Genomic DNA, 16,398 nt, shown 5'->3' with positions numbered 1-16,398 from the left:
TCCGCCGTGTTTTTATGGCATAAAAATTTTAGTTCAGTATTTGGAACAAAACCATGTTCATTACCCGCGTGGACTGAGGCAAATCACGGTCCTCAGCTTTTCGGTGGTCTAAGTCCCGAACTCACCTCTTCAACGGCTGCCTGCCGTGCACTTTTCATTGTCGTATCCTTCCATTCTTTTGTCACTGTCTGCCCAATATTTACCCACGATTTATCTGTGTAAATTATAGCTTTATTTTGTGCCCTCAAACGTTTTATCTCCCTGAGATATCTGTGCCTCCAATTAATAATTTCATCGTTATCAATGAAATCTGTTTTATTACCCTGTCTTAAATAGCAGAAGCCTATATCATGTAAGAAGCGATACAATGTAGTTTTGAAAAATCGTGGCAAAGAATCTTCTCCATTTACCTGACTCAAAATCACGTTCAATGTTGGTGGTATGTTAGCAAATAAGAGGGTGAACCACCCGACGCACTCCACTTTGCACAATTTCATCGTATTTAATTTTTCTGTCGTCTTTTTTATTTTTTTTTGAGGGAGTTCACAAAGGACCATGTGTGTGTGTGTGTGTGTACCTTCCTTATAGCACAGATTGTTCTTTTGGAACAACCTGTAGCTTTAGCTGTTTCACTGACTGCGCTACTCACATTCATAGTCTTCAAAAAATAATCCAGGATACTCATTATAATATTGCATTCTTTTCCCTTGAGTTTACCTATGGAACGTTTCTTTTTAATTTGACGATCCATTGTACATTCTTCTGCACTTTTTCTTCGAACTAAGAAACCCCCGCACGAGCACGAGCACGAACTCACAACTACACAGACTACACAAACACAAACTCAATCCACTTGTCCTCAAGAACTATACATTTATCACTGATCTTTATTTAATAAATCTTATAATACTGATTAAATGAACACCACTGCACACGGCTGTCAGTATATTTAAAAGCTCACTGTTTGGGAGATCCCTACTGGTCAGCCAGCCGATTCACTCGTGAAACGTAAACAAATAAGACATTCTCCCTGTCATAAATTAAGAGATAACGAGATAAAGACTTGAGGTATGATTTTAAAATAACTTCCATATCCAAAGACCGTTTGCTTCGCTTTAACCATGCCATGATCCTTCTGCACTTTTTCTTCGAACTAAGATCCCCACGCATGAGCACGAACTCCCTAACAACACAAACGAAATACACTTGCCCTCAAGAATTGTACATATGTCACTGATATGTATTTAATCACTATTGTACATACTACTGACAAAATGAGCACTGCACTGCATGCGACTGTCTGGAAATGTTAAAAGCGCATGTTTGGAAGATCACTACCGGTACTTCCAGACAGACAGCAGAGTCATGTGCGAAACCAAAATTCAGGGAAATATTCTTCCTGTCACAAATTAAGATAATTAAGATAAGAACTTTTGGGTTGTTTTAAAAATACTTCCATGTCTGAAGTCCATTTGCCTCGCTTTGACACCCCCCCCCCCCCATGCAAATTCAGTTGGAAAGACGCTGGCCAGCGACTGACTTTTTTGTCCTTGCACATAAAAATTCCTGAACATGACTAAAAATAAACGCATATACTGCATTTTATTTATCATTTAAATTTAAAAGTAAACTTATGTACATCAAGCTGAAATGTTTTTTACCAGCAGTGAAAAAATTAGGAAAAAAATAAATATAAAATAAGAATTATGGCATGATAAGTTCTATGCAATGAAGATTTTGCATTTAGCGTAACTTTCCATTATATTACCATTTTCATGCTAAATCATTTTTTTACAATTTTATTATTATTGTTATTATTATTATTTTTTTGTTGTTAACGGCATCAAATGCGCCTTAAAATTCTGTACCTAACACGATATTCACCCATTTTAACTGATAACATTCTGATTTACGGATATTTGGCAAACCTGCTGCATTAGAGTAGGACAGCGCTACCCACAAAACATGGGAGAAGGAAAGAGACGAAATTATCCCATTACTGCTGTACTGCATTTTAAGGTTGGAACACTCTATAGCCCTCTCTCCCTGTGCAACGAACCGCTAAGATATGTGAAGGCAAGTATAATTATTTTAGTAATTAAACATTACTTTAGGTATTGAGACGTGTTTTCCTTTCCAGCATGGCTTGCCGAGTGTTGCTGGCAACATTATCAATTCCTCTGCCCTCTGCTCATCCTGAGTTTGATCGGTTCATTGAGACAGACAAGAGCCCACTGGAGAAGGCGCAGCGTTTGGCGATCTTGTTGGGACTGCCCCAACCGCCTACTAGAGCATCTTTACTCAAGGACATTGTAAGTGATGCGGTGGCTTATGGCACTATGTTACTTTTTGTTAGTGTTCTTTTATCTTCACTGATGTATAAGATCGTGTCAACGTCCTGTCATAAAAACTGAAAGGGCTCGTATCTTTCTGTGCTATAATATTTTATAATAGAATAATTTTTGTTGTATTCTTAATATATGTTTGTCCAATACACAATTTTGCAATAAACTTGTGTAGTTATGTTGCTGGCGCTGTGATTTGGGAGTAGTGAGATTGCCTAGATCTGAGGCCCCGAGTTCAATTCTTGGCCACCGAGAGTGTGGTTCAAGATGCGCTCAGCCCACATGAGAACATTTGAGGAATTACCTGATAGAGAGATATCTGCCCCGGTCTAGAAAGTTGAGGAAAACGGCCAGGAGGATTTGTTGCACTGAACAGTAGTTGCTTGGTAGACTAAAGTCCGTCAGTCATTGCCATAAAACATATCTGTGTCAGTGCTACGTAAAGCCAATTAAATAAGGCTGTAGTGCCATGTGGTTGGGTTGTTTTTAGTTACGTGGAAGTGATATGCAGAGTTTAGGGCAATTTAAACCAATATTATTTAAAATCATTCCAGTCATGTAGAAGTGCATAATTTTATGGACAAAGTGTAGATGAACCTCTGTGTATTAAATAGCCAAACAATTTATGATAATGAGAGTTTTCCTGTAGGCATTGTTATTACTAGGGCTCGGATGTTTAGGAAAAGTCATATTTTTTCTTTGTCTCTATTTTCTTCCCTAATTGGATTTTGGTGCAAATCAGGTGAGTATAGTTACAATTAAGGGGATACGGAATGGGTGTTTTGCCAAAAATTTGTCATTATAATACACTGACTGACAGAGCAAATGCAACACCAAGAAGGAGTGGTTGGAAAGGGATGAAAGTTGGGGAAAAAACAGAGACGGCACGGACGAATAATTGATGTTTATTTCAAACCGATATGCAGGTTACACAATGCGCACGGCATCGACTCAGTAGGATGTAGGACCACCGCGAGCGGCGATGCACGCAGAAACACGTCGAGGTACAGAGTCAATAAGAGTGCGGATGGTGTCCTGAGGGATGGTTCTCCATTCTCTGTCAACCATTTGCCACAGTTGGTCGTCCGTACGAGGCTGGGGCAGAGTTTGCAAACGGCGTCCAATGAGATCCCACACGTGTTCGATTGGTGAGAGATCCGGAGAGTACGCTGGCCACGGAAGCATCTGTACACCTCGTAGAGCCTGTTGGGAGATGCGAGCAGTGTGTGGGCGGGCATTATCCTGCTGAAACAGAGCACTGGGCAGCCCCTGAAGGTACGGGAGTGCCACAGGCCGCAGCACATGCTGCACGTAGCGGTGGGCATTTAACGTGCCTTGAATACGCACTAGAGGTGACGTGGAATCATACGCAATAGCGCCCCAAACCATGATGCCGCGTTGTCTAGCGGTAGGGCGCTCCACAGTTACTGCTGGATTTGACCTTTCTCCACGCCGACGCCACACTCGTCTGCGGTGACTATCACTGACAGAACAGAAGCGTGACTCATCGGAGAACACGACGTTCCGCCATTCCCTCATCCAAGTCGCTCTAGCCCGGCACCATGCCAGGCGTGCACGTCTATGCTGTGGAGTCAATAGTAGTCTTCTGAGCGGACGCCGGGAGTGCAGGCCTCCTTCAACCAATCGACGGGAAATTGTTCTGGTCGATATTGGAACAGCCAGGGTGTCTTGCACATGCTGAAGAATGGCGGTTGACATGGCGTGCGGGGCTGCCACCGCTTGGCGGCGGATGCGCCGATCCTCGCGTGCTGACGTCGCTCGGGCTGCGCCTGGACTCCTCGCACGTGCCACATGTCCCTGCGCCAACCATCTTCGCCACAGGCGCTGCACCGTGGACACATCCCGACGGGTATCGGCTGCGATTTGACGAAGCGACCAACCTGCCCTTCTCAGCCCGATCACCATACCCCTCGTAAAGTCGTCTGTCTGCTGGAAATGCCTCCGTTGACGGCGGCCTGTCATTCTTAGCTATACACGTGTCCTGTGGCACACGACAACACGTTCTACAATGACTGTCGGCTGAGAAATCACGGTACGAAGTGGGCCATTCGCCAACGCCGTGTCCCATTTATCGTTCGCTACGTGCGCAGCACAGCGGCGCATTTCACATCATGAGCATACCTCAGTGACGTCAGTCTACCCTGCAATTGGCATAAAGTTCTGACCACTCCTTCTTGGTGTTGCATTTGCTCTGTCAATCAGTGTATTATTATTGTTATTATTACTTAATATATCAAATGTCCTCTTTAAAATGGTGTATGAATTATGATGATATGATAACTACAAGTGTGCTTTTTAAAATAATTTATATGATGATGCACGCTAGAATTTTGCTGTGAGTAGACATGACGGTCTCTTGCAAGTCACTAGACCAACGTTCTATTCAGTAGTACAATGCTAGGTATTTATAGTACTTACGGAATGGTGACTCTAAGGCTTTCAAAGTGGTTCAGGAATATAAACCTTATCGAAATGACCTAAATATAACCAAATTGGCATGTGTTGGTCACATTCAGAAACGTGTGGGGACAAGATTGAGACGACTAAAATCGAGCATGAAAGGAAAGAAACTTAGTGATGGTAGAACATTTGAGGGTAAGAACAGATTTTCTGATTCAGTCATTGATACTCTCCAGAATTACTATGGTCTGGCCATCAGACAAAATACTGATCTGGCCATCAGACAAAATACTGATAATGTGGAAGCAATGAGGAAAGCTGTCAGGGCATCATATTTCCACATTTATTCCAGTATTGAGAATCCTGTATATGGCTTGTGTCCTTCAGGGACAGACAGCTGGTGCAAATATAACAGGAGCAAAGTAACAGGGGAGAAATATAACCATCCTCATAGTTTGCCACCAGACATTATGGATGAACTCAAACCAGTTTTCAGGGATTTTTCCGACAATAATCTCCTGAAAAAAATACCTGCACGGTAGGACACAAAACCCGAACGAATGTGTCAATAGTGTCATCTGGAACCGCGTACCCAAAACAGTGTTTGTGGGTTTGAGCACTCTTCATTTTGGTGTATATGATGCTGTTTTAAGTTTTAACCAGGGAAACATCACAAAGTGCAAAGTTCTGCAAGTGTTAGGGTTGAATGTTGGGTGTCGTACTATTGATATAATGTTGCGTCGTGACCTGGTAAGACTAAGATCTGCTGAAAATGCCAATAAAAATATATCCCTTCAAACCAGAAAGAACAGGAGAGGTGCCAAGAAGAGACTACAAGATGAATTTGAAGAAAAACCAGATAATCCAAGCTACGGACCTGGCATGCATTGATGTGTTAACTTTGAAGCCCGTTTCCCATAAGTTTACTTTTTTAATACTTAAGGTGCATTTTCTCAGCCAATTTTGATTATATGTACTTGAAATTTGTAGGACATACTTATAAATACCTCCTTCCACTGTTGAAACAACAGTTTTTGATTTTGCTATGTATTATAAGCAAAAATATATTGTAAAAATACCAAAAATATCTAGTTTCAAAATAAAAAGTAATACAGTAAAACCTCGTTAATTCGAAGTCGTTGGGACTCAAAAATTGGACTTCGAATTACATGATTTCGAATTAACCGCCAATTCGCAATTCAGAAGTACCAACCCTCGCTGCGTAACAAAATATTCAAAGGCCCGTTACTGCATGCAGTTAACCTTGACTCACAGTTTATACCTTTCAAATGCCATGAAAAAAGAACTATTTCCAAAATGTATCCAAGAAGGTGCATTTACAGTATTCAAATAATGCACTTGGATATCTCACTGGCAAACATAACCTCACGCAACGAAAGAAAGAAAAAAAAGCACGATTCAAAGACGAGAAATCTATGCTGGCTCCCATGTGTAAGTACTTTATTCATTGAATTACTATACTGTAAGCATTTTAGATGCCTTGTATTTACACAGAAAGTGCCCGATGTCCATAAAACCGAACTTTCCTATCACTCTATCCTTGTATGATTTCCCGCCATGGCACTTCTCTTGTACTTCAGAAATGTAAACACTTGCCGCGTCACAAAGTATTCTAAGACTCATTAATACATGCAATCACCTCGGTTCACGGTTTAAACCTTTCAAAGGCCATAGGAAAAAAACTATTTCCAACATGTATCCAACAAGGTGCATTTACAGTGTTCAAATAATGCACTTGGGTAAATCACTAAAACATAACCTCATGCAACGAAAGAAAAAAAATCACACAATTCAAAGACGAGGATAAATTATGCTGGTTCCCTTATGCAAATGCATTATTTTTTGGATTTCTGTACTGTTTGCCTTTTTAGATGCTTTGTACTGGCATGGAAAGTGCCCGACGCCCATAACATTGTGGCTTATCGATCTTTCCTATGACGAGGGGATAAAGTTTCTCGCTTCCATGTGCATTGCGATTGCAACGCACTACAATGATCCCCATCCCTCAAACTTGTACGATTCGCCGGCTGGCACTTTCTCCTTTAAAACCATATGATCGTTTGCGCTCGCATTAAAATAATGCAGTTTCATCGGCAATGACAATATTGTTCGGTGCCTACGAATTTATTATATGAGCCACGCTTGTTTTTTTGTTTTTTTCGTAAACTGTCGGCATCGCCAGTGCTCGTGGATTTTGTTTTCCCGCACACTGCCCGTTGCGTGATATTACGGCGTTCCTTAAAAGTTTTAATACAAAAGAATTCCAATTTCATTCAACTTAGTAATCATGAAGCGCACTGTAGATCCACCGAAGTGAGTGTAAATGTGGAAAGCTACAGTACCACTCCACGTTCCGGAACACGCGTTCTATTATGATGCGGATAAATTTCGAGTTGAAATTACTCTGTAACATACAACTGTTTTAAAATGTAGAGGCAGTTTCGAATTAAAAGTCTAAATTTCGGTAATGGGGCCGACATTGTACTTCGAATTACGAATTATCCGTATTTTGAATTAAACAATTTAAATAACATGCAAAACTGTATCTCATGTTTCCGGGAACGAGACCTTCTTAGAATTAGGCGGGATTTTGAATTAACCGATTTCGAATTATCGAGGTTCTACTGTATCTTCCTTAAGTAGGTCCTTATAAAATTTATGCTTGTTTCAGTAGAAGACCAAGATATTCAACTATAAGCTGTAAAAATTTGAAGTGTCTACCTTCAGTGGTTTCAAATAGAAAGTACAATATAAACAGCCGATTTTATCATTGGAAGCATAGGGCATTCCGTATCCCCTTAAGTGATTTTTATTTGTCATATAAAGCATATTTTGGCTATTTTTTGTCATAAGGTCATATTTTGAGCTATTTTCGTAGAAACGTCATATTTCAGTCATATTTCGGCGGTTTGGCGACAGTTGTAGCTGTGCAAAATAATCGTCAACTTTCCAAATGAGAACTAGTATTTACAAAACTAATTTTTCGTATCATATCTGTAGTTAATACAAATGGAATACTCTGCCTCTTCTATCAAGATTGCGCAGGAATTGTTTTCTTACAGTTTGTCAGAAAGTCTGACATATAATTAAGTCGAAATTTGGAATTATATCAAGTGTAGTTACTCGTTTAGAAGCTGCTAGCTTAGAAATTCATGCAAGTATTGAAATTGTGAGAAGTGGTGAACTTTCAGCACAAAAATTGCATGGAATAGTGGGCGTCAGTGTAAAATGGAAACTTTAAAATGTACTTAATCAAAGTGACGGTTTTTGCTGTGTGTGCAAGATAAATTATGTTCTTGGAGAAGAAGGTACCAGTACACTTCAAGATGAGTGCATACTCGACAGCAGTGAATTAATATTATTTTCATATGCACCAATAACTTCTTGTGACGTAGAAAGGAGCTTCTCGTCTTACAAGAATGTGTCAAGTGTTATTCGGAGATCTTTTGCGCCTGATGCTTTGAAGATGAATCTTGTCATACGCTTCAATACCATCCGCGGAGAAGAATAAAAACGTTATACGAGTTTGCACTATATGCCGAGCCGGCCTACCATAATGTATCCAAAGACATCTACTTAATTCGTCTCGTGGTGCTCAATTTAAACTTTAATGCATTTGAGCAATATTAATGTAATCTGGGCTTAAACGTTCCAAAATATTTTTAAAAAATAGATTGACTTTTAGTTTTCTTCGTATTTCAAACCACCAATGAAGGGTACAAACATGTTTTGACTTTTAAAATGTTGTGTGATCTGATAAGCTTAGCGAACTTAGTACTTTATAGGTATGTATTCACAAATGTTTGATAAGTGAATTGAGGACAATAGACTGGGAATAACTGCTAAATATGTATATTCAGAAAATTAATATGAAAGTAGGAATGAAGAATTTAGTTAAATATGTATCGAAGTTGTTACCGTGTTTTTGTGGTAGTTATGCGTGAAAGAAGGTGCGGGGTGGTGAACGGGTCTCAAGCTACTAAAGTAAAATTAATTAAAATTTAACCAGGTTATATTTTCTTTTCAAAAACAAAGAAATAACAAGCATGGCAGATACAAAGTAGCAAGTCAAAGGGTAGTTACAATATTTACAGGATTTGGGCTTCGAGCCCTGAAAACACAATGCCTGGGCAATCAGCTCAGTTTTACCTCCAAACACAAGTTTCAACAGAGGGGCAGAAAACCCCATTCATGCCTAGGAGCCCTAGCTCCAAATTACACTGAAAACCTCCACGAGGCATACAACACTCAATTTTCAAAAGAGCCACTCGCTCTCAAATTTAAGCCTCTCCCAGGCCACACCAAACTCCACCTTCAAGTTGTCCTCAACGGACATAAACACAGGGGTAAAATACCCAATCTACTGAGGTCTATAAAATGAAAAGAAGGTTAATTAAATGACCTCTAAGGGAACAATTTGAGAGGAGGCGAACTTGCACTCCTAATACACTTTGATTAAGACCTACTTGGCACTAGGCTGATAATACCAGGGCTAATCCCATACTAAAGAGGTGACTTAAGAAAAGAACAATTTGTTTAACGTTAACGAGAATAGGTTGAGAAAAATAAGTTCACCTCAAAACAATATGAGTGGGAGCTCGTGAGGGTTAGCACTCTCTATCCCAGTATGTAGCTTTAAAAGAGAATATATGAAAGAGTAGTTACATTTAGGAAAAGGTTACATGGTGGAACGCTTAGAACCCGCCCCGAGAGTTAAACTGCTGAGCAAGCAAAGAAAGAAGTTATTAATCGGCCATTACCTTGTTGTTGACCGCTGCCGAGGAAAGAGGCGCTTCCCGCCTCCTGCTATGTACTTAATACACTGAAAGATGGAACAGAAGTGGCCCGGAGACCCTAAAATCAGCAGTTTATATCCTCTCGCGGAAGGTTCTAGGTGTCAGGGGAATGAAAACACCCTCCCACAAACTTTTTATTGGGTAGGATACAGCAACATATTCAAGTTGGGGGAAGATACCTACGATTGGTCAGAAATTAATAACAGAAATTCGGGATTGGTTAAATGCAAAACAAGGGGAAAGAGAGGGGTATACAGCCAACTTAACCAATAACTGAAAAAAATTTAGCAAAGACAAACATTTGAAATAAAAATTTCTCCAACAAAATAGTTCTTTGACTTCGCACTAGGGTGCACTATTGTTGATCTTCAGTAGTGTCCTCTAGAAGAGAAAGTTCACACTTCTTACTTCAAGCAAAACAAAAACACATCAAAAATGACACAGTTCAAAAACTCAAAATTTTCCACGTGGTGACATCTTTTGAGAAGGTAGCGAATTAATAGCGTATATAAAGTTCAGACTTCCTCCAGCAGAGGAGTTTCAACTGGCGCAAATTTTAAATTAGCGGCGTGGAGGTGTACCGCCGGGTACAGAAGTAATTGCCGTTTCAATTTATAACTTATTTTAAAATGGCCATATTTTGATTAATCATTTTCGGGTCATAGTTTTGTAATTTTTACGTCATATTTCGTCACTTTTGAGGTCATATTTGCTTGCTTATTTGGGCTATTTTTAGGTCTTAAACATCCGAGCCCTAGTTATTACTCTGGATCTCTTGTGTTGGAAGGTGTATATGCAATGAACTGTAGGCAAGTTTTTCTTTCTGACCACTAATATTAAATATTTTCTTACAGTTTTCACTTGCATATATTCCCCTAAAAATTTGAGTAACAATATTGGGGTGCCAGAAATGTGTAGTAGAGAATTATGAAATCTAACTTGAAAGACAATTAAATACTTTTTAAAAGTAATAAAGCCTCACAATTTTGCATAATAAATAGCATTTTATGGTGCATGTTACTGAATATTAACAATAGTATTAAGAGTTCTTAGGATTCCATACATAGCCAAAAACACTCATTAGGCCAGGGAATACCCTAAGATGTGGAACTACCTACCTGTCTTTCACCAAACAAGGGGAGAGAGCTGTTGTGACTAAAGGGGAGGATTATGGGAGACATTGACCTTGAGCTGAAAGCAGGCATGTATGCAGAAGGGTGTAACTTGTCGTTATTTATACTGACACATGAAGGAAAACTGATGTGACTATAAGCAGGGATTTTTTCTCCCTCAATTCCATGATTTACGTGAAGGCAAGATTCATGCAAGTAGATACAGTATGCATTTTCACCTTTTTAAGAACTCTGTTCTAATAGCCATAATGTAAGTACTGTTGATACATTTATTTATTTTAATTCTGAAGATCTGGAAAGCATGAAATATGAATTGATGAATAATTTAAAATATTGGTGTCCCACTTCCGTTTGACAGGACACAAACACCTTTGGAAGCAACTTGGCAAACAAGATGGAATTTGATGGGGTGCTGTTGATATTAATGGGGCTTGTGGAAGAAAGTAGAACTGGTTGAGTCAGCAAAGAGGATTCATCTGGATGTGTTAAGAGTTAATGACATTTGGGTACGGGGAGATAACAAGGAAGAGAGAGGAGATTATAAGTTGTTCTTAACTGGTGTTTAAAGGGAATGGGCAGGGGCTGGTTTTGGACTCGTCAGGAACACCATAGCACACAACGTAGTTTCTGTTAGGCACGTAAATGAGTGAATGATGTGGATAGATTTAGTGGTGGAAAAAATAGGAGAATTATCTTGGTGTATTCTCCATCTGAGGGAGCAGATGTGGATGAAGTAGACAAGTTGTATGAAGCACAGAGTGACATGGTAATCAGGGTCAATAGTAACATGTTGTGAAACTAACATATATTTAGGTTATGTTAGCTGGGCGGTCTGTAAAAACGGCCTGTTAAAAATGTCCTAGGAAGAAATGGTAACTTGGAATTAATTTCCAAAATAAGAGAAATTTGAACCATGCATTCTCTTCTCGGCTTTTTTTTCATATTGGTCTATAGAGCAACAGAAAATTCAGTCAAGACAAAAATTTTGAATAAATGTTGTCTTCGTGTGCCTTGGTTTACAGCTGTATTCAAACAAAAGCGCATCGAAGCGCGCCTACAAACTGTATGGTTCTGCTACTGCCTTCTAGATTTTCATTGATCGTGACTCTTGTGAGAGTTAACATGTTTGGATGAATGCAAGAGTTTAAACATGCGGCTAAATATTTAATTCTGTGTTAACACATTCACGCCCATCATCTGAGATGGCTATTTAACTCTTTTGCACTCAGCGCGCCGATCTATCGGCACGAGAGGTTATGGCAAGAAAGCTCACGGCAAAGTATATAGGAAAAATTTTAAAATTTTATTTCCACCTATTCAATACAATACAAGATGTTGGCATTTATGTTAAAACATTTTTCAAATGTGAGACATGTTTCGCCTCTTACTGTGAGGCATCTTCAGTCACTAATCAAAACCTTATTACTTTTGTCAGATAACATTTCCATCATTCTACAGCTATTATAAAAATGTTCATGAAACAACGTACAGATGATGGCTTGAAGCCTTAGTCAATATTAGATTTCAAATACATAGTGGAAAGTATATAAAATCATTTCATTGAAAATATAGTCTACACTACATTTAAATGATATTAAAATAGTATGTTCTTAGGTGGTACACTTAAAAATGGAGGTATCATATAATTATAAGTGACAGTTGATGGCTTAAGGCCGTAGTCAGAGTTTGAAGCATAAGTAAAATAACATGTTAACACATTGCGGACCGGGTGCCGTTCGCCCCATGCACAGCCCTGTTCCCGGCCACTTTCTAACTACCTCTAAGCTGGAGTGCATGCATACAAATAAACTGTCAGAACTTCAATAGCTTTTGAAGGAATATTGTGTATTTTTCTATTGGCCTTCCTGAATAGTTGTTGAAATGCAGGGTATTTCTTGAAATCTTTTTCGGTTTATAGTTTTCGGAAATATTGGTCTTTTTATTAGGGGATCGGTTGGCCAGTAATCTTTCAGACATGATTTCTTTACCTGCCGTATCAATAGACACAGAGTATTAATTTTTTAATTTCCCTGCTAGTGACATTAGTCCTCTTTAGTGTTTTAGGGGATAAGTTATGAGAATGTGATTTCTGCTCATAGTGTAAGTTTGTCTTTTCAGCTACATACTGAAAAAATTCCTCACCAAACATAAGTCCTGCTACTTGTCCTATGTTTCCAGATTCATTAGGCCATACCTTTATACCAGGAGCACCTTCAAAATCCTCTAACCTAGGTTCACTGTTGTCCATAACCCAGTCGTCAGAAAACACTGCATTATTTACACTATTTAGAATATTTACACCCGTAACACAAATATACGACTCGTTCTGCGCTACGTGAGTTCCACACCTTGCCTCGTCATCACTTGAAACATTTCCGTTAGAAGATATTTCATCGTCGAACTCTAAATACTCAGCATCAATTAATATTCGGAGCCTGTATCAGCACATAATTCGCGAATAATTTCATCTTTGTGTAAACACGTGCGATCGCTAGGCGCTGCCATCTTGCATGGCTCTTCGAACTTCGTAAACATGTTGTCAAGAAATGCAAAGAAAATCTACGATATGAAGAATACTCGAAAACAAATGCGACTATCGATTGTGTAGAACCATACGTAACAGAGTTCTATCACCCTTGACCTCCAAATAGTTCTCGTATATCTCAAAAGATAGCACTAAAGTTCAGTCTGCTGGGTCTGCTGCTAACACGAGATAACTCGGGACCGGTCCGCAACGCTCGGCTAGGCAAACACGAGTTTTCTCGGGACCGGTCCGCAATGTGTTAATATATGGTAAATTAATATGAAATAGATTACATTAATGAATATAAAATGTAAAGGAAAAACATTCCAAATGCTGGGCAATTGTTATTTATGTCAGCGTTGAATGGCTGTTGTTTTCTTAACTGATTGACAATATATTTTAAAACGTTGATATTGGAAAATTTTGTATTATTGACGAATGTTGTGCGAGTTTGATGGGGCTGTTGAAATAATGTTGTTGATTAGTTGGTTCTGAAATGAAGAAAAAACTGTATTAATTTTGACGAGAATGAAAGATACTTGGGAAGGTTATGTCCAAGTGTTAATGGAGAGAGGATGTTGGTGCTTACCTATGGCGTTGCTGGCCCTTTTGACTTGTTGTGTGAATCGTTATCAGGATACTAGTGGTCGCTAACGTTTTTACTCCTTGTGTTGTACGCATGTCGTCTGTGCGGAGGGGGCGGGGCCATTCAACCTTCGTGTCAAAATCTTATCAACGTAGAGAATAACTGCTCATCCTCATTTCTACAAACTTACTCAGATGACTCAAAATAAATTTAAGCCAACTTTAAACTTTGTGCCAACACAATCTCTCTGAACAACCTATGAACTATTGACCATTAAACATTACAGGCAATTATACGCTGACGTCAATAACAATTGCCCAGCATTTGGAATGTTTTACCTTTACATTTTATATTCATTAATGTAATCTTTTTCATATTCATTTACCATATATTAACATGTTATTTTACTTACGCTTCAAACTCTGACTACGGCCTTAAGCCATCAACTGTCACTTATAATTATATGATACCTCCATTTTTAAGTGTACCACCTAAGAACATACTATTTTAATATCATTTAAATGTATTGTAGACTATATTTTCAATGAAATGATTTTATATACTTTCCACTATGTATTTAAAATCTAATATTGTCTAAGGCTTCAAGCCATCATCTGTACTATTGTACCACCTAATGACATCCTATTCATTAAGTGATCTACACATGAGTTCATCATTATATTACATTTTTAGTTGTTTCATGAACATTTTTATAATAGCTGTAGAATGGTTGAAATGTTATCTGACAAAAGTAATAAGGTTTTGATTAGTGACTGAAGATGCCTCACAGTAAGAGGCGAAACATGTCTCACATTTGAAAAATGTTTTAACATAAATGCCAACATCTTGTATTGTATTGAATAGGTGGAAATAAAATTTTAAATATTTTCCTATATACTTTACTAAACTTTCAATACGGACAAAAAATGATTTTCATCACTTGTAATAAAGCTCACGGCGCCGATACATCGGCTCTATCCTATTTAGGGATTTTGGTCATTTGCGTGGCTGTTAAATCGTAACAGTTGATCGTGACGGTACCTTAAAGCATTGAATTTGCATTTTACTTTACAGATACATCTACCAGCCCTGCAAAATATTTTTATTTTCGACAAATGAAATATTTTGACCGTGAATGTTTATGTTGTGGTTATTTGAAGTTGTTATTGCGTGGATCAGTTTTGGTTAGCTTATGAATATAACAATTTGATCTTGCTATGAGTTTAGTTTAGAATTTATTTCGTTAATTTGGTATATCGTCTGTTTGCTGTACTTCGCAAACTATAATTTTACTCCTTTTCATAACTCCGTTGTTGCATGTGCTTGTCATCTTTTTGTTGTAATGGCTAGGTCATATTCAAGGCTGAATAAGGTTGATATCCTTGAATTTTCAGATGATTTAGACATTAACAATGACCTTTTGCCGAAAGTGATTCCCATTGTGTGGAAAATGACAGTCACAGCTGCTCACCATGCATCGGACCGCGAGGACCTGAGATCGATGACCGTTACATGTACAGTGAATAACTTTGTGCCAATAACTTTGTGTTAATTGCAGCACACACATCATATTGATATCAAATTATTCAGAAATAAATGTTCTCTCTTTCACCATAATTTATTTTTTTAAATTTATTTTCAAAATTTAATGTTTTTTTGGTTTTACCAATAACAATACGTCCTAGGTATATTCATTTCTGAAATGCCCATAGTTTCCTGTATTAGTGTGATTTATTTTATTTTAATGTGTGTTAAACTGTTTACGTGTTAATTTTTTGTAATTTGGTTTGGAAAATCACAGAAATTAGTTTGAGTGTCTTCGAGCAAATCCCTGAATATAGGCTGAGTGCCAAAGGGTTAAAGGGCTGGCCCAGCTATTCCAGCTGTTAGTGGCAGAGCAAACAACAACAAATTCTTTTCACATAAGTTCTAAACTAAACAAGATATGGAAACAAAATTTTCTTCATACCTTAATAAAGTCCTCTAGTATCTGTGTAGGGTGTGGTAGGTAATGTCACACTTTCCTGGGTGAATGGGAACACCACACACCACATTTTCCACAAAAATAGCGTGTTTCACTAATAATTTTATTTTTGAAGCACACTTTGCACTTTCATGAGGGTAACTTGACTTCATTTGAATGTGGAAACTTCAAGAGAATTTGCTTTTTTCTCTTCCCATCTAACCTGAATGGTGGATCCTTGGCCGATGCCCTTTTTGGCGGCAAAATCGCAGGACGTTGACTTGGAGCTGATGAAGTAGATGGAGCTGAGATGACATTAACACGTTGAGTGCCAGACCGATTTTCACAGGCTTGCCGTCTAGTGCCGTGAGCTAATAACATCGAGTTACTCCCTGGTGCCAAAACGTTCACAGGCTTAACCAAGCAAATGATCGCTGAAATGAGGATGTATTTATGATATATTAGGTTAAATTATTATGTATATTAGGTAAAATATTGCGACCCCATATGGGGTCGTATTGGTCATTACGAACTGTACACGTACACGCGCCCCCATATGGGGTCGTACTTATACAGTAGTTACTGTCCCGACGCTCGGTCATACTTACA

The 16,398-nt window shown here is 38.5% G+C and overlaps 1 protein-coding gene across 1 annotated transcript in view; it reads left to right on the top strand.

Moving 5' to 3' along the window:
* The window catches only part of eIF3a (eukaryotic translation initiation factor 3 subunit a), a 186,949-nt gene that overhangs the window by 64,241 nt on the left and 106,310 nt on the right, over positions 1–16,398 (top strand). The window contains exon 7 of the mRNA XM_067155938.2: positions 2,141–2,312. Coding sequence (XP_067012039.2) covers positions 2,141–2,312 — 172 coding nt within the window. The remainder of the gene's footprint in view (positions 1–2,140; positions 2,313–16,398) is intronic.

Source organism: Anabrus simplex, chromosome 1 (assembly GCF_040414725.1).
Source record: "Anabrus simplex isolate iqAnaSimp1 chromosome 1, ASM4041472v1, whole genome shotgun sequence".
Taxonomy (NCBI): Eukaryota; Metazoa; Arthropoda; class Insecta; order Orthoptera; family Tettigoniidae; genus Anabrus; species Anabrus simplex.
The sequence above is the reverse complement of the archived record's forward strand: the minus strand, read 5'-3'. Positions and strand labels throughout refer to the sequence as shown.